At 38.0% G+C, this 22444-nt stretch overlaps 1 protein-coding gene across 2 annotated transcripts in view; it reads right to left on the bottom strand.

Annotated features, from left to right (window-relative positions):
* Positions 1-22444, bottom strand: part of COL9A1 (collagen type IX alpha 1 chain) — an 88836-nt gene that overhangs the window by 43803 nt on the left and 22589 nt on the right. For both annotated transcript variants that reach the window (XM_037034332.1, XM_037034333.1), the window contains 13 exons: positions 21737-21811; positions 21299-21334; positions 21116-21178; positions 14733-14786; positions 14441-14476; positions 12539-12562; positions 12122-12175; positions 10770-10823; positions 9652-9684; positions 8867-8923; positions 7419-7472; positions 3369-3422; positions 838-891 (listed from right to left, as the gene is read on the bottom strand). In XM_037034332.1, coding sequence (XP_036890227.1) covers positions 838-891; positions 3369-3422; positions 7419-7472; positions 8867-8923; positions 9652-9684; positions 10770-10823; positions 12122-12175; positions 12539-12562; positions 14441-14476; positions 14733-14786; positions 21116-21178; positions 21299-21334; positions 21737-21811 — 648 coding nt within the window. The remainder of the gene's footprint in view (positions 1-837; positions 892-3368; positions 3423-7418; positions 7473-8866; positions 8924-9651; positions 9685-10769; positions 10824-12121; positions 12176-12538; positions 12563-14440; positions 14477-14732; positions 14787-21115; positions 21179-21298; positions 21335-21736; positions 21812-22444) is intronic.

The raw sequence follows: 22444 nt of genomic DNA, 5'->3' as shown, positions 1-22444 counted from the left end.
CAAGTGGATTCCTCTCGTGTTTGCCTTGTAATTAGTTATGTGTCTTCTCTCGATAAATAACAAATTGCAGAAGTCCGTATTCCTCTGAATCTCCCCCAGCACCTCACCTAATAGCTAGCTTTGGAAATGTTAGGAGAATCTGACCTCTGGAACCAGGCCAAGAACAGGTCGATGAGCTCCAGCCACAGGGTATGCTCCCTGTTAAGGGCAGAGCTCCACAGTCAGCTTGGCAGGACAGCCACTGTGGCCCTAGTGTCCCTGGCAGGACAGCCACTGTGGCCCTAACCCTGCCTTCTCTCACGTCTCCCTTTCCCTCTTTCTCCGCCTTTGCCTTGCTCTCCTAGGTATTACATCAGTGCTATCAGTGTTAACTATTAATAATGATAAAGCAGTAAAATACAGGCTCCGGCAGAAGTAACACCTGCTTGAGTGTGGTTGGTAGGGTAATAATATGGGTGTAAAAATTTATAGTTTTAATTTGAACATTTCACCTAAAATGTCTTAGGTTGTGCTTGAGTGTGATATTGTTATGTTACAGAATTACATGCTTAGGATTTTGAAATAAAAGATTTTGCAATAAAAAGGGTTGTTTGTGTCAGACACTGTGTAACAGCCCTGTTTATTACTATTTACCTATTTTTTTGTATATGACAAGTATCATGCATACTATTCATTTCTGTCAGCTGTGTTTATAACAAAAATGTGAGGCCCTAACCAAACATCTACAAAGCACCAAATAGAAACAAAAAGTGCTGTTGCTGAAGATAAGATGATATTTTTAAATGGCCCCAAATTTAAACATTTATACACATTGATATCATATCATCATCATCTTACTTTTTCTCCCTTGTCCCCAGTTATGCCAGTGATCCCTCTCAGTCCTTGAGTTCCCTGGAAATGTGAAAGAGAAAACGGAGTTACTGTAGTGGAAGCACACAGTCGTCCAACGCATCCCAAAAACTGATCCAGAAGAGAGACGTTATCAGAACGTAAGGTAACATTAACCAATAGTGATGTTGTATAGATGACCTTCTCTAGTTTAGAAGGTAAAATCCAAGGAGAATTCTTCTGATGGCAAATCCTTTTTTAAAATTCTGAAGACTTACACAAACCTGGAATTAGAACAATTACTGATGACAAAAATAAATAAATATCACTAGCAGAAGAGAATGACGGTAATGCGTATGATCGCTCTTAACTCAGAATTCGCTGCCATCCCCACCTCCTTCATGGTTTGTAAATTAGCTACACACAGCATGGCTGTGATCTTAGGCCTTATAATTTTTCCTCCCCAATGGATGCCACTAAATGCAATTAGGTTCTGAAAATAACCCACAAATGCTTATGACCTATAAATGGAGCTGAAGTCTCCATTAACCACATTGTGCTCACTGTTCATTCATTACACCATTTCTATGATAAATGCATTCTGAAGTCCAGTTTGGTCCAATCCCATCTCACCCAAACTCAGGCACAGGAGTGAGTGATCCTGAAAATGAGGGTGTGGAGTGGTACCTCTAGTGCCCCTTTCAATACTGAAAAGTTACCAGCCTTGATTTCTGACCCCACAGCAGCAGGGCTCCAAAAATCTCTCAAGTGCCACGAGCTCCCTTGGAAGCAGCAGTGGGTGGATGCTCCATTAGGAAAGCAGGGTAGTTCCTTCTGAACACCTCGCTAACTGTCCACTACAACTGGCTTCAGATAAAGTAACTCTAGGCCATTTATTTCCTTGTGCTCTCACTCGGTGAAAATGGGGCAAGTCCATGGCCAACCCTGCATCCAGGTCAGTCACAAATCCTGTGCAGATCAGTTGGGATTGACCTAAACTGCAAATATGCAGGCTGATCCAGTTTAGGCTATCGACTTAGGATATGACATGCAGAAGGGCACATGAAAGCTGCTCTTCTTGAAGGTAATTCTAAAAAGAATTCCAAAAATATTTGAGTCACAGCCATGACATGACAATGTCATGTATCGTCTCTCAAAGTGACTACTTCAGAGGGCAGAGCTTGTCTATAAATGTTCCAAAAGCATTTAAAAAAATCTGGCATTACTTTATAGATGCATGCTTAAAAAGTGAAAACATATAAATTTCACAGAAACATTTTGACATAGCCACTCCCAACACCAAAAGGTGGGCCAGCATGGATGGTCTCCCCCGACGGAGCAGCTAAGCCATGCAGCACAGAGGTCCTCCATCCAGGAACACCTTTGTAAATGCTGCTTGCAAATCCTGTTCATAGGATCTTTGGGGTGGCTTTTTAAATAACTCTTGAAGTCCCTACCAAATTTTTATCAAGTCAAAAAAAAAAGCATGTGTCTCTCAAACTATTTATCTCTATTTCCCACTGGCAAAATGAAGGCTATTGCTAATTGTTTCATATCAAAGGCTCAAGGAAGGCAAGCTTCTAGAACAAACACCTTGGACTCCTCAGATCCAATTAAAATTCTCCCATGGCTTAAAAGCAGATTCCATTTCTTACAGATTCTCTGACTCATTTCCTCCAGCTGATTTCCCATCAGCTCTGGTGAGCACTCATCTGCACAGCTCCCTGAACCCTTTGTAAGGGGCCAGTTGTGCAGAGACAGCAGAGCAAGGGAATAAAGGGTGGTCCCGTGTGTGTCTTTCTCTTTGGTTTCTGAGAGCAGGACCCAACCTTGTGTTTTACAGTCCATACCTTGGCCAGCTACAAGGTTCAACAAATATCCTGGGATTATTATTTTCATAATTGTTATTACTCACTGTGACCGAAAGTGTAAAAATTCCACTTTCATATATGAAAGTAATATAAATTCTGCTTTAACAAACATTTTACAATGAAGTATGCTGATACCCACAGTTACCTCACTAAGCATATTATTGCAACTATCTACCCAAGTACAAGGGACCAACTTTTTATTAAAAGACATGATTGTGAGCAATTAAGAATGTTCTAATTATAATGATCCCATGCTAGCATAAGCTATATTAAATCCACTAGATGATATACGTGCTGAATGTTTAGGATACATAGAATTTTCTCATTAGATCATGAATTATAATAGTATCATAGAGCATAGAAAATATCTATCATCCTCTTGTGTTCGATATTTTCATTCACACTGCCTAGCCCTGAAATGTAGTAAATGAATGTACGTAATTATAGACAAATTTTTTTCTATTCAGTGCTTGAATGTACAAATGGATTCTTTCCCATTTTGAGAAAATAGTAATCTCCTAAGGCTGGCTTGGATGAAAAAAATAGAGAACATCATGTTAACACAATACTATTAATCAAAATGCCAAATTGAAAAATATTTCAAATGTCATGAAAAAAAGAATGTTTGCATATATCCTAGTTAGTTAAATATTTTTTAAAATACTTTACTGGAGGTCCTTGAGCTCCGACTTCTCCTGGCTCTCCCTGGTCACCTTCTTCGCCCTGAAAAGCAACAGAAAGGCACACCTAATGTTACTCTAGCAAACAAACATAGAAATAGGCTTGGTGTAAACCAGCACATTTTAAATTTACTTAGCATCTCCTGATTTATTTTACTAAACCTTAACAAATTATTTTACATGAGTAATCCATATTCATTGTAGAACATTCAGAAAATAGAGAGAAGTATACAAATAAAGTCACTCACATTTCACCTTTCAACTATAAATACCAGTAACATTTTAGATGTTTTTCTACAGAAAAGGGGGCAGGAGGAAAAGAGTGGGAGGAGGGAGCGAGGAGACAAAGACAGAGGTAGAGCAGGCATTTCTCTTTCAAGTGTGTGTGCGGGGGGAGGAGGGACTGTTAGAAAAACAAGGTCATACTAGGCAAACTTTTCCATAAACTATGATACTATTTAATCATGATTTTTGTTTTTAACTTTTCTTATCATTCTGATATCATATACAAATTTGTTCATGTATTTTAAACCAATCTTTCTTTTCATGGCTTATACCTTTGATGCCAGTCATTAAAAAGCTTTCTCAACCCCCCAAATATAAATATTTCATTCATATTTTCTCCCAGTAATTTTATTAGAGAAATCTTTAATTATTAGGAATTTACTGTAATATAAAATATAAGACATAAATTGATCTATCTTTTTTCCAGGCAATTGGTCGCTTGCTCTCATATCACTTGTTGAATAGTACATTCTCTCCACACAGATTGGATGAATCATCTTTAATACATACTAAGTTGTTAAATACACTTGTTTTTAGACTTTCTTCTCTGCTCTACTGATCTGTTTTGTGGTGTTGCCAATACTACATTTTAATTATTGAAATTTTAGAATACATCTTTATCTCAGATAGAGCAAATTACTTTTATTTTTCATTTTTACTCACTTTTATCTTTTTTAGCTTCCCTAAATGTTTACTCTTCCAGATGAACTTTAGAAGTTGTTAGATAGATCTTCACAGAAATACTACTTGCTTCACATTAGAACTGTATTAAATTAATAGATTAATGTGTAGAGAATTGGAATCTGGAACTCAGTTTATCTTCCTATTTAGTCAAACCATTTTCTTTTTCCCTCCATAAAGTTTTGTTATTTTCTTCATATTAGTCTTAAATATTTCTTAAGGTTTTTCTAAGGTATTTTGACTACTTGGTAGCTATTGTCAGTGGAATCTTCTTCCATTATGTTTTCTAATTATTGTTTTTACTTTTTGATATTAATTTTACAAACTTTCACACATTTATAAATGGTAATGTGTTCCTAAAGAAAATCCAGCTGTTGTTTCTTAAAAGAAGATTACTTTATTGACCTTGAAAAATAGTTATTTTCTCTCTGACAAGGGTTTTACTTTATACAACAGATATATTGCCCTACATTAACTTGGTAATGAATATCTTAAATTATGAAGTTAATCATGAGAAAAAATATTCATATTTAATATTATGTGAATAATATTAGATATAATCCAGTTCTATTGTCCTTTATTTCATGTTTCAATTCACAATGTTTTTGCTCCACAGACTGTACCTTATATTTAGAGACTTTTCACACACATACACAAGAGGAAATACAGAAAATTTAACAAAAGTACTAACATAGAAAATTTGGACAGGTAATACAAAGAAGTAGGTTATGCCTAAATCACTTATACATGATTTTTGAATGAATTATGAGTTTTCCATAGTAGTTTTAGTCTCACTATTAAATTCAGATTATATTCCACAAGAACATATGGTTGACAGTGGGGAGAGGCGGTCCCAAAAGGAAAGTCAGGGAGTTACATAGTTCATGAAGTGGATAATCAACAGATGGGTCTAATTAAATGCTACTTTTATTTTCCTAACTACAAAAACAGTGATTGATATGTCCCTCATAAGTTTTCTTTAGCAGGGTTTGGGGTGTTTTCCCATGGATTGTTGGTAAATCTCGAAGGAATGTAGTTAATTTAAATACTTCACCAGCAGATGAATAGAATACAACTAACTGGTAACCACAAAGTTAAAGGATACATTTAGAAGTAGAAATGTAATATCATTTTACTGAAAGATTTTTGACTACTCATTCCTATACATATAAACAATTTTAAAAATCTTTTAAAACTAATTTGTTGAGTATATTCAAGAAGAATCATGAATCTGAATGTAAACTTCAGGCCCTTCATCTCTTAATTCTTCATCATTCTGCTCTCTGTTTACAGTTCCATGCATTTCTCAACCCTTTGAGGTTTATTTTTCAAAGAGCAACTGTCATCCTATTTACATGTCAATTTCCAAAGACACCACTGAAAGTTTTAAGTGACACAACATGGGTAAGAGTTTTCAACAGTTTCCAATTAAAATGTTGACCAATTACTTCACACAACAGAACAATTTGCAGTTTCCTCATTGAAGACCAACCCAAATCTGGGAGTCCAAATAACTAATTTGTATAGGTATGGAAAAAACTGGTTTCATGGACAGAGTGGAGAGGTACTCTGATTGATAGTACCAAGAGTACCAGAGGTACTCTGGTACTCTTGGTGACTCCATCACCAAATCCCCTGGGATTTGGGATCAGAATTTCCCCAGAGAAATGGGGTCACCAAGAGAAGAAGAAAAGGATGAATGTCATCAAAAATAACAGCAGAAAAAAGAAGAAGTATACATCTGCTCTACTATGAATATTAACTTACAAATATCTTTTGGAGCAATTTAATATTCTTACACATCTATTTTTTGTGATTAGATAATATTCTATTATATGAATAGGTTCTAGTTAATTTAGCCAGTCTCCTGTGCTTGAACATATTTTTTCACTTCTGTGCCCCTAGCACTTAGAAGGAATAGCAGGTACTTAATAAATATTTGTTGGGACTTTTTGAATTATGAATTTTAGGATTCAGTGAAGAAGTTGGCACGTAGAAAATTTTCCAGAGCACCCATTTTGTCTGTGTTCTGCAATAGGCATTATGAACCCAGCTGTTATAGTCCAGATAAATAAAATGCCTTAATTTTTCAAAGAATAAGGAATAAAAAAATCAAAAATAAGTGTCCAAACTGTAATAAGGTACAGAAAATTGGCTCATTTATCCTGATTACCTGAGGTTGTTCAACAGACTGTTCTTTGCTAAGGAGTTCAAGGATATTAATGCCTGAAGATATTAATAAATTGTCTCTCTAGCTCTTAACATTCAAAGAAAATGACTAACCTTCTGCCGTTGCTCAGTAAAAATATAGAAGAACATAGACAACCAAGCCTAGAGGACCAGCATTAATAATAACAGTTTGACTTTGGAAATATTATAAAACTAACAGGGACAAAAATTCTATTATACAGGAAGTCAAATTCACAAACACTTAAAAGATTTACACTAGTAGGTGAAAAAAGGGCAAATAAGCCACTTGCTTTAAATTTCAGCCTTGGCTTTCTGCAGGATAGCCAGCCCCGATGACACTTGTGCTACAGATTCCATGTTTTTATCCAGATGGTAAAATAACTCCTATTTCTGACTTCAGATTAGTCAAAATCTGAGTTATGGTAAAATAAGGCCAAAAACAGACAGAGAAATTATTGCAGAACTTAAGGTGAGAAGCTGTGAGCCAATTACTAATGTATCTGACAGTCTCAGAAACACATGTCACAAAATTTTATACGCGTCCTAAAACTTTGTTTTATGTAGTGCAAAAACTAGCTGAATAACACTTGACTCTCAAAAACATCAAGTAAAAAGAAAACTGTGTGATTGATGTGAAAAGGAAAGCAAGGGATCGCAATACAGGAAAGAATGAGAAGCATGGTGCTTCCATTGTTTTTTGTAATTGAATATTAGCCTGGTATGCTTAGCCAGACTATTTATTGGTACATCTACAGAACTTGCCAATTATCATTGGAAAAGCAAGGGTAAAATATCATGCTTTACCACTCCTTATAATTCCTTACAACGAAATGATCACTATCTCCTACTCACAACTTACCCACTAAATACTCATTTTCCTTACCTTGTGACCTTGTCTTCCAGGTTCGCCAATTTCTCCTTTAGCCCCTTTATGACCCTAATAAATGCATAAATAAATAAATAAATAAATATTGTATTTGCTTTGGCACAGAAAGTGGTCAGAGGCTCATAAACTGATCTTGCTTCCCCAAATCTATGTCAACGTGGTGCTAAGGAAAAGGTTGTGTGACTACTTTAAATGACCTTAACAATGCCATATGTGTTAGGTGACTGCTACATATGGTAGATATCAGTTTTAGTTAAAGGAAAAACAGTGTAGAATAACAAAATCTCCGTTACCTGATTTGGCAACGTGATTCGTTGACTATAGGTCCCTAGATCCCTCCATCCCAAACCTCTTCTTGCAGTTGGATTAACAGTGTCAAGTCTTCCCCAGTAACTTACTTTCTAAGGTGACAACCCTCACCTAACTTAGTTGGTGTGCCCTGCTCTCTGGATGCTGCTCTGAAACCTTTCTCCCTCCTCCATGCCCATCACCTTCCTGGAGGTGAGAATAGCTGGTATGAGAAGTAGACTTCCCTGGATGCACAGCTTCCTGCCTCTTCTTGTACACAATTTTCAGTGCAAAGGGAAATCTCTAAAAAGCTGTCAGGGAAGGCTGCATAGCATGAGAAATGATCTCTGTCTCTTCTTGTCAGGACACCTGTTCTAAGCATTTATGTGCCTTAGGCAGTTGCATGAGGCAAATGTGAAATGAACGTTCCAACATTAAGTCTATCAGAGCTTGCAGAATAAGAGCCATTCTTGTTCTAACAGTACAAGTCTTTGTGAACAATAAGACACTGAGCCAGGCCGTTGTGGGGATCCACCAAAACTACATTTGGAGAAAACCATAATTGGAAAACCGGTGCCTTGGGCATTTCGGATCATAGCAGAACTCTATGGGTCTGACATTTTTCAAAATCACTTCAGACTCATAGACCAGAGACAGAAAGATATTTAACCCTAGCATTTAGTTTATTTATTTTTTTATGGACAATTTGAAGTAATTATAATGTCAGAGTGAGAAAAAATGCTTTTGGAATGTCTCATTTCTTGCCTATTTCTCAAAGTTCTCCCATGTCTTTTCACTAAAATAGATTTAAATATACAATATTCACAATTCCCCCCACTCTCCTCAGAAGGCAAACTTCTGGACCTTAATTTGGTGTTCTAACATCTCTCAATACGTTTTATCCGTATTTCTTCCCTGCACCACAAAAGCACTGTGTCATCAAGCATCTTTGTCTTGGTTGGAAGATCTGTCAGGCACCAGCAGGAATTTCTAGGACTGAGTAAGGACCCCAGACTAAGCCCCAGAATAAGCAAACACAGACTTGCCTGAGCCATCAAGTGGGGTCTCTGCACCAGGAGGGCCAGCGCTTAAAGGAAAGGCTCTTTTTTCCTGTAGATAAAATTCTTGAAAATAAAATACTGAAATTGTTCTCTTACCCTCATGCCGGGTATGCCTGGGTATCCTGAACGACCTGGTGGGCAGGCATGGGGACACTGCCAGGGAGACAGAAAGCCAATAAAGTAGAGCCTCCACTTTATGAGAGCCTGGTGTTTGTTCTTTGTTTTGTGTTGTTTTTAGGCATCCCAGCTACAGAGCCTCAGTGCAGTTACATTCATTAAATAACTCAGAAACACCCTTTCCTTTTTTATTATTTCATTTTCAATCAGAAAAGTACGAAGAATATAGCAAACTCTTTCCTCGTGTATCTACCATCCAAATTGAATAAATGTTAATATTCTGCCATACTTATTTCACATTCATTTTTGGAAAAAATGTTTCCAGATAACCCATTATACCGTGACCTGATTGTTTTTCCCTCCCCCTCCCACTGGGCTAGCTCTACCCTGAGGTTCACATCCCCTCATCAAACCGGCCAAAACTGCATTTAGTGCAGTTTACCAATATCTTTGCATATTTGCCCATAAGTAAAACACGTCTCAGAGGGAGTTATTTGGCTTGTATCTTTTAAAATTGGGGTGCTCTTGTGAAAAAGATGCCTTTGTCATAAGGTACAGTGATTATAAAAAAACAAAGATACTGTTATAACAGTCAGAGTATATACAAGCCACCAATCCACTAGTGCTATGAACTACTCTGATAGCTGAGCCAAGTAAAACAGAAATGTGACCCATTTCAGTGAGATTATTTTAAAGAGAATTCATCTGAAGATGACATGGTCTTTGACTTAAAACTGAATTTTGTTCAAAGGAAAACATCTTACCAATGGATCTCCGTCTTGAAAGCCAATTGTTCCCTAAAGTAAGAAAATATTAGAGTTAAGAATATACTTAAATATTTAATCCAAACCTACTAATAACACTTCATTGGACAAAAAGATACTAAATATGTTTGTTCTATAAAATATAAGGAACAAAGAACATATAATATGCTAATATTCTAAAAACTTGGCTAATGGGTATATTTCTTTTGGTGAACCCCACATTTTAGTAGACTATTTCTTTCAGGAAATTGAAGGGAGATGAGATGAGAGACAGAATACAAAATATGGGGGAACTTGGAATCACAAAATAAAAATATAAATTAGCTCCTACTTAAACTTCCATTTTTTAAAGATTTTATTTTTTTATTTTTGGAGAGAGAGGAAAGAAGGGTGAAAGAGAGAGAGAGAAATGTCGATGTGTGGTTACCTCTCATATGCCCCCTACTGGGGACCTGGCCCACAACCCCTGCATGTGCCCTGACTGGGAATCGAACCGTGACCCTTTAGTTCACAGGCCAGCACCCAATCAACTGAGCCACACCAGCCAGGGCTAAATTTCTATTTTTTTAATTGCTTATTGTGTACATCCTTTGTAAAAAATAGTTCTTTTGAAAGTGTTCCTTCCATATGTCCCAGTTTTAAGCATTTGAGAATCACAAACGTCAAAGGACATCAAATATAATGAGTAAGAGTGAAAACCACCTTTACAAAAAAGATTTTATTTATTTATTTTAGAGAGAGGGGAAAGAAAAGAGAAAGAGAGGGAGAGAAACATCAGTGTGCAAGAGAAACATCACCTGGCTGCCTCTCTCACATGCTCTCAACGCAGGACTTGGCCCGCCCTGACTGGGAATTGAATCAGTGACCTTTTGGTTCACAGGCTGGCACTCAACTCACTGAGCTGCACCAGCCAGAGCTGTAAACTACCTTCTAAATTATTGTGATTTCTCTACTTCTCTGGCCTAAAAAGAACCATAATCTGAATGGGTGAAAAAGTTGATAGCTATTTTGGAATTTTCAGACAATGACTCGATTACCAGGTACTTTCATTTTTGGTTCTTAGGTTTCTTTAATCCCAATTCTCAGAGGCAGAAAAATTCAAGCTACAAATAACTTACACTGGGTCCTGGGGGTCCAGGGGGGCCAGGTGGTCCTCTTTTCCCAGGGTCACCCTAAGTTATTTGAAAATCATGACACAGTGGTTATATACATATCAAAACACAGTGCATAAATAAAACTGGTGAGGCATGAGAGAATGATATTACCAGAAACCCCTACAGAGCTCAGCCATGCATAGACCTGTCACCAAAATCAATGGGCGGCCCATAATCTAATCAGCTCCACAAAACCAGAAAAATAAAGGAGTTCTAGTCTCACCAAAGTAATAAAACAAGGCAAAAGAACATTTTGTCGGGGAGGGGGGTAGTATGGAAGCAAAGCCAACTCTCTATAGAAGGATCATTTTCTCTACCCTGAAAACTAACTGGAAAAAGTACATATTTTTCTAGCTGATTTGCAGAGAAACTAAACAGACAATGCTGCTAAGGCCATCCATCTAATGGCAGCAAAAGAAAGCCTGTACCCAGCCTGAAGCTGTGAAGTGGAAGGCTAATCTCTGCAGTGCCAGACCCTCCCTGGTGTTGGTCCACCAGCTATCACTTGTTCTATCACTGCACTCTCTTGCAATTGAAACAGAAGGTCAAAGGTGGCTAAATTCAAACAAGCCACACAGTGAAAATGGATTTCATTTTTTAGTCTTAATATCCAGAGATTTCTCCTGTCATGTTTTTCTCCTTTGCCTCCTACTATGAGAAGTCAAAAGCATCTTAGATTTAATTTAACTTTACAATCATTTCATAATTATTTAATTGTTCAGCAGGTAAATTTGTCAAACAATGAGCAAGAAAGGTATATAATATGTGGCTCCTACTCTCAAAGAGTTTATAATAATCTATTCCTCATATATCAGTACTTCAACACTTTTGAAATATCTATTGAACATTAACATCTAGCACTTACAACCAGCAATTTCTTCGATGAAGTTCAGCTCTTTATTGCCTAAAGCTAAATTCTGTTAATTTGATTGGCCCTAACATAAATACACATAGTAACGATTTTAGCCTATTCACTGTTCATTCCATGCAGAGAGTCTACTTCAAAAACACTGGACTGCAGTCCTGGAGGATCTATTTGTGAAATGAAGTGACAGTTTCTGACTTGATCACTACTAATTCTGGAATTTGGGGAGAAAATTTTAGCTGAACACTTTGGGGAAAAAATTAAAATCACGATATGAAAACAAGACAGCATTGTTACCTTTGGTCCCCATCAATACTGTGAACTGCAATGAAATTCATCTGCCATTTTTCAGATGTGCAGGGAATAACACACAGTTAGGGTAATTTGCCTTCCCTAGTAACACCGTCTTTTAAATCAGCAAATGTCTATCAAAAGTCACTGTAGTACTCACAATCGGTCCAACACGGCCAAGCTCTCCAGGAAGACCTGCTCCCCCAGGGGGACCCTGAAGTAAACAAATTAAAGGGACACGGTGATTCATGAATGTTTTTACAGTCTATCACAAATGGTATTCAGTATGGTAAACAACTGACTTAGAATTCTGTATCTGTACCAGCTTTGGTTTCCAGGGAAACAGTAACCCATTTGACCAAATTTTAATTACTTAAAATAGAACAGAAATTTCTTAAGTTAATAAAATATTTTGTTCAGCAAAATAGGGGTGCAGTCACATAGCCACCTAAGATCCTGAGGGTGGGACACTTACAAACACCACCAGGTAGAATGTTAGTTGGAGAGTAAGGCTGAGATCTGAAAAACGGGCCATTTTTATAGACTATGTAAGAATAAAGCAAGAGATGATACTCACAGGGGGTCCAGGGATACCACGGCCCTAAAAGATTAAAATAAAAATTGCTATGATGTGTGACTTATATTGAGTATACAGACAGACAGAGGCCGAACTCAGGCCTAGTTAAAAAGTAAACTGCAGTTTCTATCACCAAGTAAACATGTGATGCTCACTGTAAAGAAAGCAATGGGTAAAGAAAAGCAAGCACAACTCTGCTTTTAAAAGAAGCAGAAGCTTGTGCCAGCTCTTCAAACATGCCTCTAATGTCAAAGCTAACCAGTAATATTTTTTTCCGAACTTTTCTTTTTAAAGAAAATCAAAGGAATGAAGTCATCCATGCTTGCACTCAAGAGAATTCACCATCACTCACAAAGAGACACATCACAACCTGTCAGTTTAAAGAGTTTTTCACTTGCCGTGTTTCATAAGAAACCTACCTTAAAAGCAATACAGTGTGATATTTTATAATTTATAACACGATGTCTGGATGTTCCCCCAAATATTCAGCACAGGGAGGCAGGGAATAAAATGGGGCCCAAAAGACACTCTGTGACAGGTAGGACTCTATTTTCAAACACTGAATCCAGTGAGTATTAAAATAAAAATGGTGTCCCTCCTGAAATGATCTACGATGGGATCCTAATTTCATATGATGAATTTGATTTTCACACTAATATTCCATCTCCCTCTCCTTTACACTCCACATCTCTTCCATAACACCAAACTGTGTATAATTAAGCATTAAAACCACATCATCCTCCAAGTCTCAAGTCCTAGCATAAGTCTTAGTACATATGCCTGTTGAACTAATAAACTGAACATCAGCTGCCTTATTTTCTCTCTTTGCTTTCCCAGCTCACTTTTCTCCCCTTGGGGTTTCTCATTACTCTTCTCACTTCCACACTGGCTGGAACAGCTTTTATTCACAGCTGTCTCTGATGCCACTGTCATGTTAGCGTTCGTTCCAGACTGTCTTTTCTTAAAAATCCGTATGTGAAGCACCCAGTGGAATCCATGTACACCTTCCGATAATGACATTATTTCTAATTATTTAGGCAGCCAAAATTAGAAATAATTTCACTTGAGCAGTATGTTTAATGATAAGAGGAGCTTTTTAAGGGCATTCTTTGAAAAATCACTCCTACTTAGACACTTTAATATGTGGATCCATTTGGGAAATGCGTTAATGCTTGAAAATGCCAAAGTAATCAATAAGTTATTTCATATCAGAGACCTAGACGATTGATAATATCACTAAATGTTTTAAAGGCATCACTATAAGATGTTGACCTCTGAGTTGAAAAATATGGGAGAAAGGCCAGCCAGCTATTCACTTCTGAAAATAGGCTTCAATGGAAAAGTTGTCACTTGCTGAAATACGGCAAAGAAAATGGTGTAAATAAAAAACAAGGAGGAAAACTACAGATTCATGACAAAAACAAAAGAGCAACGAAGAGCCAAAAAGAAAGGAAAAGCAGGTCTTATTTATAAGACCTGCTTGTCTTATTTATGAATAGAAATAATACAGATTCGCCAGATTGTGCAGCGTAGGAAAAGATTAACCAGGGAATCCAGCAGATGATAACAGCTGATGGCTTGTATTTCATTAGAGATAAAACCAGTTGTGAAGGAAGTGGTGTGACCTAAACGTTGAGTACTTGGATTTGCTATTGTTATGCAAAAAATGTTTTATATCAATGGGGGTGGAAGGGGAGTTTTCTATTGGGAAATACCATGTGCAAACAGACAAATGTATTTTACAGCATACATTCAAATTTCTCTAAAATTCTTCTACTCGTGTCAGGGAATTCATAAACTTCTTCATGATGTATATTATGCAGAAAACTGCATTTAAAAGTTTCACAATGGTAGAATTTTACCCAAAGATATCAGAGATTCTGTCATTTCACACCCACTTACTGGAAATCCACGAGATCCCGGCACCCCTGGTTCTCCCTAAAAATAAAAATGGTTCACTGTACTCAGCTTTTTGTAGCATAAATATGTAAAAATGCACACTGTATCAATATTAAAATAATTAAAACACTCCATCTGAGTGTTTTTAATTCAATTCAGTGAAAACACAATTTTAGTTGAACAGTATATTTCAACTGCTTCACATCTAATCTGTTAGTTGATCTGTAATCATTACAATAAAATTAACATCAGCATTTAATTAACACCAGCAATTAATACCAGATGACTAACTTACTTTTTGTCCTCTTGGTCCAACAGAGCCAGGGGATCCATCAGGCCCTGTTAATCCCTAACAAAGCAAGATAACATTAGAAGTACTATAGCATCCTTAGGCAAACCTTTAAGTGGATAATTTCATTTTACTTATTTATTATGTACAGGATGATTACCTAGGTATGATGCAAATATTTATAAAGAAATACCTTTCTATGTTCTTACTCAAAGGTAATGTTTAACATGCCATCTGTTAGTTATTTTCTATTGATAAATTTTATTATATTCCTAACTTCCTGTTAACTGCATTGTTTATCACAAGGTTCAACAGTTTGGTATTTTTTAAGCCATTCAGAGAAAGATAAGTACCACATGATCTCACTTATATATGGAATCTAATGAACAAAATAAACTGATGAACAAAATAGGACCAGAGGCATGGATACATGGAGCAGACTGACAGATCTCAGAGGGGAGGGAGATGGGGGGACTGGAAGAGATTAGCCAAAGGACGGGTATCATATCAGACCACAGCGCGGTGAAGGTGAAGGCAGAGGGGGCAGGCTGGGTGCGAAGGGGAAATCGGGAACATCTGTAATAATATCAACAATAAAAATAATAACAATAGAGTATTTTTGCCATTGCTTTGAAAAAATGCAATATAATAATTTCAGCATTCTGAGAGCTAAAACTGATGGAACCACAGATCTTGGATGAGCAACTTACCCATGTTTACGTGCCTCCTCTACTTCATGCATAAAATAAAAATACCATGTGTCTCTATAACTCTTTAATAAAGTATTGAGAGGTTAATAAAATGTTTCTTCAATAGTCATTAAAAATAACCCTTGCAGTCACCTAAAGAGAGCCCTCTAGCGACCTCCTGGCAATGATAATTGCTTATTTAAGAACATTGACTTCGAATGTTGAAACATTTGAGAGGGCGGATGTTTCTGCATTATCTTCCTCAGTAAAAAGAGCTCTAATTAAGTATGTGTTTTCCCGTGTGCCGCTCCATAACAGAATTTAAGCCAGTTACTATAAAGCACCATTATAACTATCACATTTACTACTAAAGCAGTTATTAAAGCATGTCTTTAAAACATTTTTATTTTTCTTACCAATACTTATTTTGTCATCATTCTCAACATAAAATAGATATTAAAGCATGATAATACTGTGTATACTTAATTTCCATATTTGGTAAAGATGCATTTTTATATTTTTAATTTTTTACTTACTCTCTGACACTTTTACATGTTGTCATTTATAATGTAATCTTGAAATTATACCTTGCTAAAGATAAATATGTGTCTGTGTATCTGCATATAGGCATACATATGCATATATGCATGATTACATGAATATAAAACCTATCTATTATCGAGATTTTGAAAAAGACTTAAATGATATTAATAGAGGGAAGGATTCCTTGAAACTATAAAAACCATACTTAAAATGGATCACCAAAATCCATATTGATGTCATAGTCTACCTAATTATTAATAAAATTATTTCATTTAATTTATGTAGATAACTAGTTCACTGTCCACAGTTTTTACATTTCTCTACATCAATTAATTTCCCTTATAAAGTGGATCCAAAGAAGTAGAAAAAATAAGTTGAAAATGTCAATCACTGCACATGTGCCAAAGAAAATCATTAAACACACACAAAAGAATTTTTTGACAGACTGTCCTGATTTTCCATCACTTTAGTCTAATTATAACACTACAGTGTGGGAACAAGCCCCAGCACTGGAGCTGCTGAGTACCTATGGTACTGGGACACTGGCTTTTGTATTTCAGCAAACAAACCACTTGTCCAGGAGCATGCCCTGGAAGCATGAAAGGTGCATGGATTTTCTAAACCTCAGGGCACATTTAATTAATGGAACCAGTAATTCCTGCTTTAGGTATATGTCCTCCAATACCAGTCTGGTCAGTTTCCATACACACAGCCCACTAACCCTCTTCAGCCTGTAACGTGAATCACTGACAAGATTAGAGGACAGTAGCTTCTGTATGTGGTAGAACTTCAGCTGCACAATAATAAAGCAGGACCAAGTAAATGGTTGGATAACCTGGAGGCTGCTTCCAGGTCACTTCTTATTTAGTATCTTCCATAGGACATGACAAAATGTTTATCTTTAGGAAGTTCTTTGAATTAAACTGAAAACAAAGTCTGGTGTCAGATGTCACAGTGAACTCTGTTATGAAATAGCTATGTACAAAAGTAAAAAACTTCATGCGGACAAGGGTTTCATGTTTAGTCAATCCCAGCACTTTGTCCCTGCATCTAATACATAGTCAATGCATGACTAGCAAATAAAATTAATTTAGGTCAGCCTGTTCGGTGGAGGGATATCGCACTTGTCCTTCCACATCTTTATTTTTGGTTCAAATCCCAGCTCTGCCACTTACTAGCTGTGCAACCCTGCCCAAGTTACTTAATTGTAGAATGCCTCGCCTGATCTGTAAGATAAGTATGATAATAATATCTACCTCAAATGGCAATTTTGAAGATTAAATGGGATATTATACACAAAGTGCTTGCAACAGCCCCTGGCAGAGTGGGCCCTGAATAACTATCAGCTGCTCTTATGTTCATCATTATTGGATGGTAGCACTGTTCTAGATGCTGTGAAGAGTTCACATGAAGTGTAAGACATGTTCCCTGCCCTCTGAGAACTTACAACCTCATCCAGGAGGGGGTTTGCAAATAAATAAACAAAAATCTAGATATCAACCACAGGCACTGTACTTCACAGACTCCTCATATTCCTTCAATGCCTTACTATTTTCATTTACACTTACTTTTCTGAATAATTTCTTAATAACTCACTATGCTAATCATATAACTTCTGCCAGTGGTAACAGCTGTATATATTCAGAGTATGTTCTAATCTCTTCCTAGAAAAAAAATAGCATGGTATAGCTATAATTCCTTTAATTCTAGTCCTTCTTCCTCCTATCTTAGATGGGTGCTGTAAGAATAAATAAAATACTATTTTATAGAGCTCGTTGAGCATGTCACAGCAAATAGTGCCTATCAGAATGTCTCTGTTAATATTATTGATGATAGTAACACAGTTGTCCTTTGGGTGCAAGGCGGTAACCAAATCCCAACCTCTCTAACTTTACATGACTATAAGGGAAAAGAACTTAAAGGCTTAGCAGAAAAGAAACGATTAAATATATTTTCCCCACATTTACATGGATATGCACAATTTTAATCTGCAATAATTCTTATTTATCAAATAAACAAAAGAGGAAAATATTACCAGTGGCAGAAAGAATTGCTGTTATATTAGTGTATGAAGATAAGGGTCTAGGTAGGATTATACTGAAGTTGACTGTGTCCCACACAGCTGCTCAGCAGGGAACACGGCCCTCAGTCTTATTCCCTCCAGCATTCCAGTGACACAGGTCTGAGACCTGAGGCAAAATTCTACAAGCAGAGCAGCAACAACTTGCCTATCTTTTCTGTCAAAAATCCACTTAACTTAGTATAATGGCCATTAAGCCATGTTCCTTTTAGATTCCTTCAAACACCATCTAGTAATGTCAACCGTTATTAACATTACCACAAAACAGCTTTGCAATGAACCAAAAAGCAGAAGACACATTGGAGGTTCAAGGTCACTTATCAGGAAAAGATTGCTGAAGCTTTCCTATTTCCCTGTGTCCGGGGACAGCAAACAAACAGCGAACTCTGATCTAGTTACTGATACCACTTTATTCTCAATGTCTAGTCTTAATTAAGAGTAAAAGTTTTGTTTAAAATATAAAATGAGCCAAAGTGTGGAGTCAGAAAGCTATTTGGCTAAGAACCTTATAAATCTCATGTGGCTCCATTTCAAAATTTGGTGAATGTGAACCATAGAGATATTTATAAATAATTACAACATGTCAATTATAAATGATTTTAGTTATTCATTGAATTACCCATATTATTTTTCTTGATTAGTAATTCAGATACTAAAAATTCACTGTTACTCTTTCTCTCCCCATTTTCTCCGATTATACATCTATTTCAGAACCTCATTTGAATTTGAATACGGCAAAACTATCTGGAAAGCAAGTAAGTCTAAAATACAAGAAATCTGGTATCTTTCACTGTCTTCACTATTAACTACTACTGTCCTCATAATTATTCAGTTTCCTTATCTGTGGAAACTACTGTCCTCATAATTATTCAATTTTCTTATCTGTGGAGAATAATATTACCCAAACCTGCTTTCTGGGTTGTTGTAAGGTTAAAGGAAATAATGTTTGTGAGGGAGTTGGAGAAAAAAGTTCTCCACAAAGTAAATTAGTACAGTTAATTTTTTTGCTTAGTTCTAGGAAATGCCTAAAATACCTGCACATACATGGATTTCTTACTTTTTTCTCTCCTTTCTTTCTCTTTTTCTCTTACCTTCTCTCTCAGTCCCAGGAGACTGATTCAATGCCCTCATCAGTTTCTCCCTGAGGCCCTTCCAGTGTCAAAGTTTTATAGGAGGCCTTACTCTTACATTTTCAACTTTGGAAACCTGGTTTGTTCTGCACTATAGTACTGCAATCATAGACAAAGAAAAAAATACTTGTAATTGTTATCTACATTATACTTCTAAAGATTTTGACACACTTTCACTTCTTTATCCAAAATTCTGTTTAAGTGGGGAAATTATAAAGCAATACCAAGTACTGTCTTCATGACCTCATGGTAAAAGGTAAGCATTTGTTGAGCACACTACATAAGACCATAAAATACTAAGGCGCAAATAAATCTAGCCCTCTGTCTGAAATTATTTCAACACAATAAATAGCAAGAAAAGATATCTGGTGCTTCAACCACAACAAAATTAATAATAATAATAATAATCTGATTATAAAATTTCTTTTCACACACACACAAAAATCGGATTCAAGTTCCAAAGGACTGCAAAAATAAATTCAACATTTTGGGGAGCTATTAGTTTATTTAGTGGCCTTGTATTTATCAGACGTTTTATTATGTGACTATTTCAAGTCATTCAGAGTGTTTTTGACAAGAGCTTGATAGCCAAGCTGTGTAATTTCAGTTTGCATCACACAAATATCAGTTTGACGTTCAGTTTGTATTATCCAGCTAGCAGTCCTTGAGGGCCTCTTGCACTGTCAGTTTGCATACACAGAAAATTCAAACTAGATGTTTTGAAATGTGAAACAAAGTCTAACTCCTAAAGTATAAATACTGTAGACAAATATCCTCATTATGATAACCTTGATACAGAAAGCCCATCTTAATAACTGTTGAACTCTAATTATTTTCCTTTTCTGAAAATGAAGGATCTGTCTGAAACACTAGTCAAAAATTCTTGGAAATTACAATCATAGGTTTTCAGATGCTTTCTTTGAGTTTCAAAAGTCTTTAGTTTTGGGAGACAACAGAGGGTGGTTGGTAACTTGAAGGATATCTTGGATCACCACTGTCTGCTCTCTCAGAACAGATGCCATATCTTACTTCACTTTGTGTCTCAACCACAAAGTCAAGGACAGGCCTGTACTGGGAACTCAATGGTATTAGCTGCGTGCCTAGAGACAAGAGAAGCTGAGATTACTGAAGTCATTTTATTCTGAAGAATAAAATTCTGAAGAAACATTATTTAGTGTTAGGTTTACCATACAACTCAATCTGAGCTTCCTGCAAGAGGGGGCAAAGGGAAGTATGGAGATGGATAAACTGGGGAAAGGCTACTGGTTCCTAATCTTCAAGCAACTCTAGCCAGTTTTTTTATGTCCGTGAAGAAAAAAAAAAAAAATTCGGGAAGAGAAAACTAGTTTCCAATTTCCTATTCCGTGCCTGCTGACCATTTTCCTACCCCTGCCCCAGCCCCAGACATTCCCACTCACTTCAGGCTCCCGCCTCAAACACCTCTTTCTTTCTTCTCTGCCCCTTTCCCTGCCTGAGGTTCTTTTTCTGAACTGATCTAGAGGATGGCAATAAAAGGACAAGAGTAAAGAGAGCATGGGGCAAAGCCCTGGAGACCCGTCGAACTCCATCTCCACCCCCACCCCCACCCCGCACCCTCTGAGCCCCGAAGTGGGGCTGAGAGTCCACAGGGCGAGCAGAGGGTAGACTTTTTGAAGCAGGAACCCAGTACCCATTGCCGCTTTGTGAAAGGAGGAAATGCCAGCGCTGCCTGCAGTCCCCAGAGAACCTTGAGGAATGAGGTACCTCCACCCTCGCTGGCCCCTTTGCAGAAAACTGCCGCCTCAGTGCCAACCGGGCAATTTCAGGGCACCAGCAAATTCAGAGCCACAGCACTGTTTCAGCTGGGTCTACCGCTCCCCAGCCCCCACCAGAACATCTCTACGTTTCTCCTTTCCTCCTTCCCTCCTCCTCCCGCGCACACACACACACACACAGAGGCCTACTCACGTCAGCTCCGGGTATGCCAGGCTTGCCCGGAGCTCCTGGCTTTCCTGGATCTCCAGGAGGACCCTGAGTAGGGGGAGGGAGAGGCAGAGAGAGAAAAAGGTGCAAAATTGAGACTCGTTGGGCACACGTGGTTTCAACTCACATCTAAAGGAAAGTGTAGTGCAAACGCACTTATCAACTTACCGGGGGGCCCGGGGGACCCTTTGGACCTCTGTCACCCTAGAGGAGTAGGAGAGAAAGCAAGAGCAGTCGATTGAGGTGCTGGGGACCCCGCTGGGAGACCCCCATGTGTGATCACCATACAGGTGGGGGTGGGGACAGTAAATGAAGGAGGTTCAGGACCGACCGACTGACGGGGACAACAGAACAGTCTTCCCCCTCTCCCTGAAAATCCCTGGTCTTCTAAGATCCAACCTCCAACTGTCACCGATGGCCAATCCCGCCTTTGCATGGTGAGTGGGGGGGGGAGAGGGGAGCNGGGGGGGGGGGGGGGGGGGAGCAACCTGCCTTCCCCGCCCCCCCCCCCAAAAGCAAAACTAAACTGAAAAACCTCTGAGCCGCTGGAGAAAGGGTAGGAAGGGCCAGGATTAAAGAACAGTAGGGTTGGAGATGAAAACTTACATCGATGCCGTCGATGCCGGGAACTCCAGGGGGGCCCGGGGGCCCAGGGGGACCCTGCTCACCTGGGGGACCTCTCTGACAAAAAAAAAAACAGCACACACGGGTTAATGAAGCACATTGGGCAAGAGGAAAAGCTGGGCGTGATGTCTTGAGGCTCCCACCTCTGCCGGCAAAGACGCCTCCCTGGGGAGGCAGGGGTTTTGAAACCCAATATAATAAGCAGGTAGCACACTTCCAAGATAGCGCAGGTTGCTTCTGCTCGGCCGCCATCTGAATGAGTCTAAACAGCGGGGTTAGAGCAGCATCTAGGCCTCCAATGTCCAAAAGGGGATCCTGAAGAAGCAGGGACCTGATGCCTTGTAAAAAAGGGATTCAATCATGAAAATGGTGGTCATTGGATACCTCGATTGAACCAGGAATTGCAAGTCAGTGTTTTGGCTAAAATGGAACAGCGAAGAATGGAGGTGTTCCATAGCAGGTCGACTACAGTATCATTTTGTAAATCTCTCTCTGTCCAGTAGAAATCCGAGGTGAATACTCTTGAGGAAAAGACTGGGGAGGAGTGGGGGCAGAAGAGTCTTGAAACCCAGCAAGCGTCTGGCCTCATTTCAGATTTACCTGCAGTGACACTCTCTTGCATGAGGTCTTTACACCTTTCTTCAAAACTACATCAAATTTCACACTGACCCTGAGGAGTGACCCACTTTA

Source organism: Sturnira hondurensis, unplaced genomic scaffold (assembly GCF_014824575.4).
Source record: "Sturnira hondurensis isolate 20B ecotype Veracruz unplaced genomic scaffold, ASM1482457v3 Scaffold0022136, whole genome shotgun sequence".
NCBI lineage: Eukaryota > Metazoa > Chordata > Mammalia > Chiroptera > Phyllostomidae > Sturnira > Sturnira hondurensis.
The sequence above is the reverse complement of the archived record's forward strand: the minus strand, read 5'-3'. Positions and strand labels throughout refer to the sequence as shown.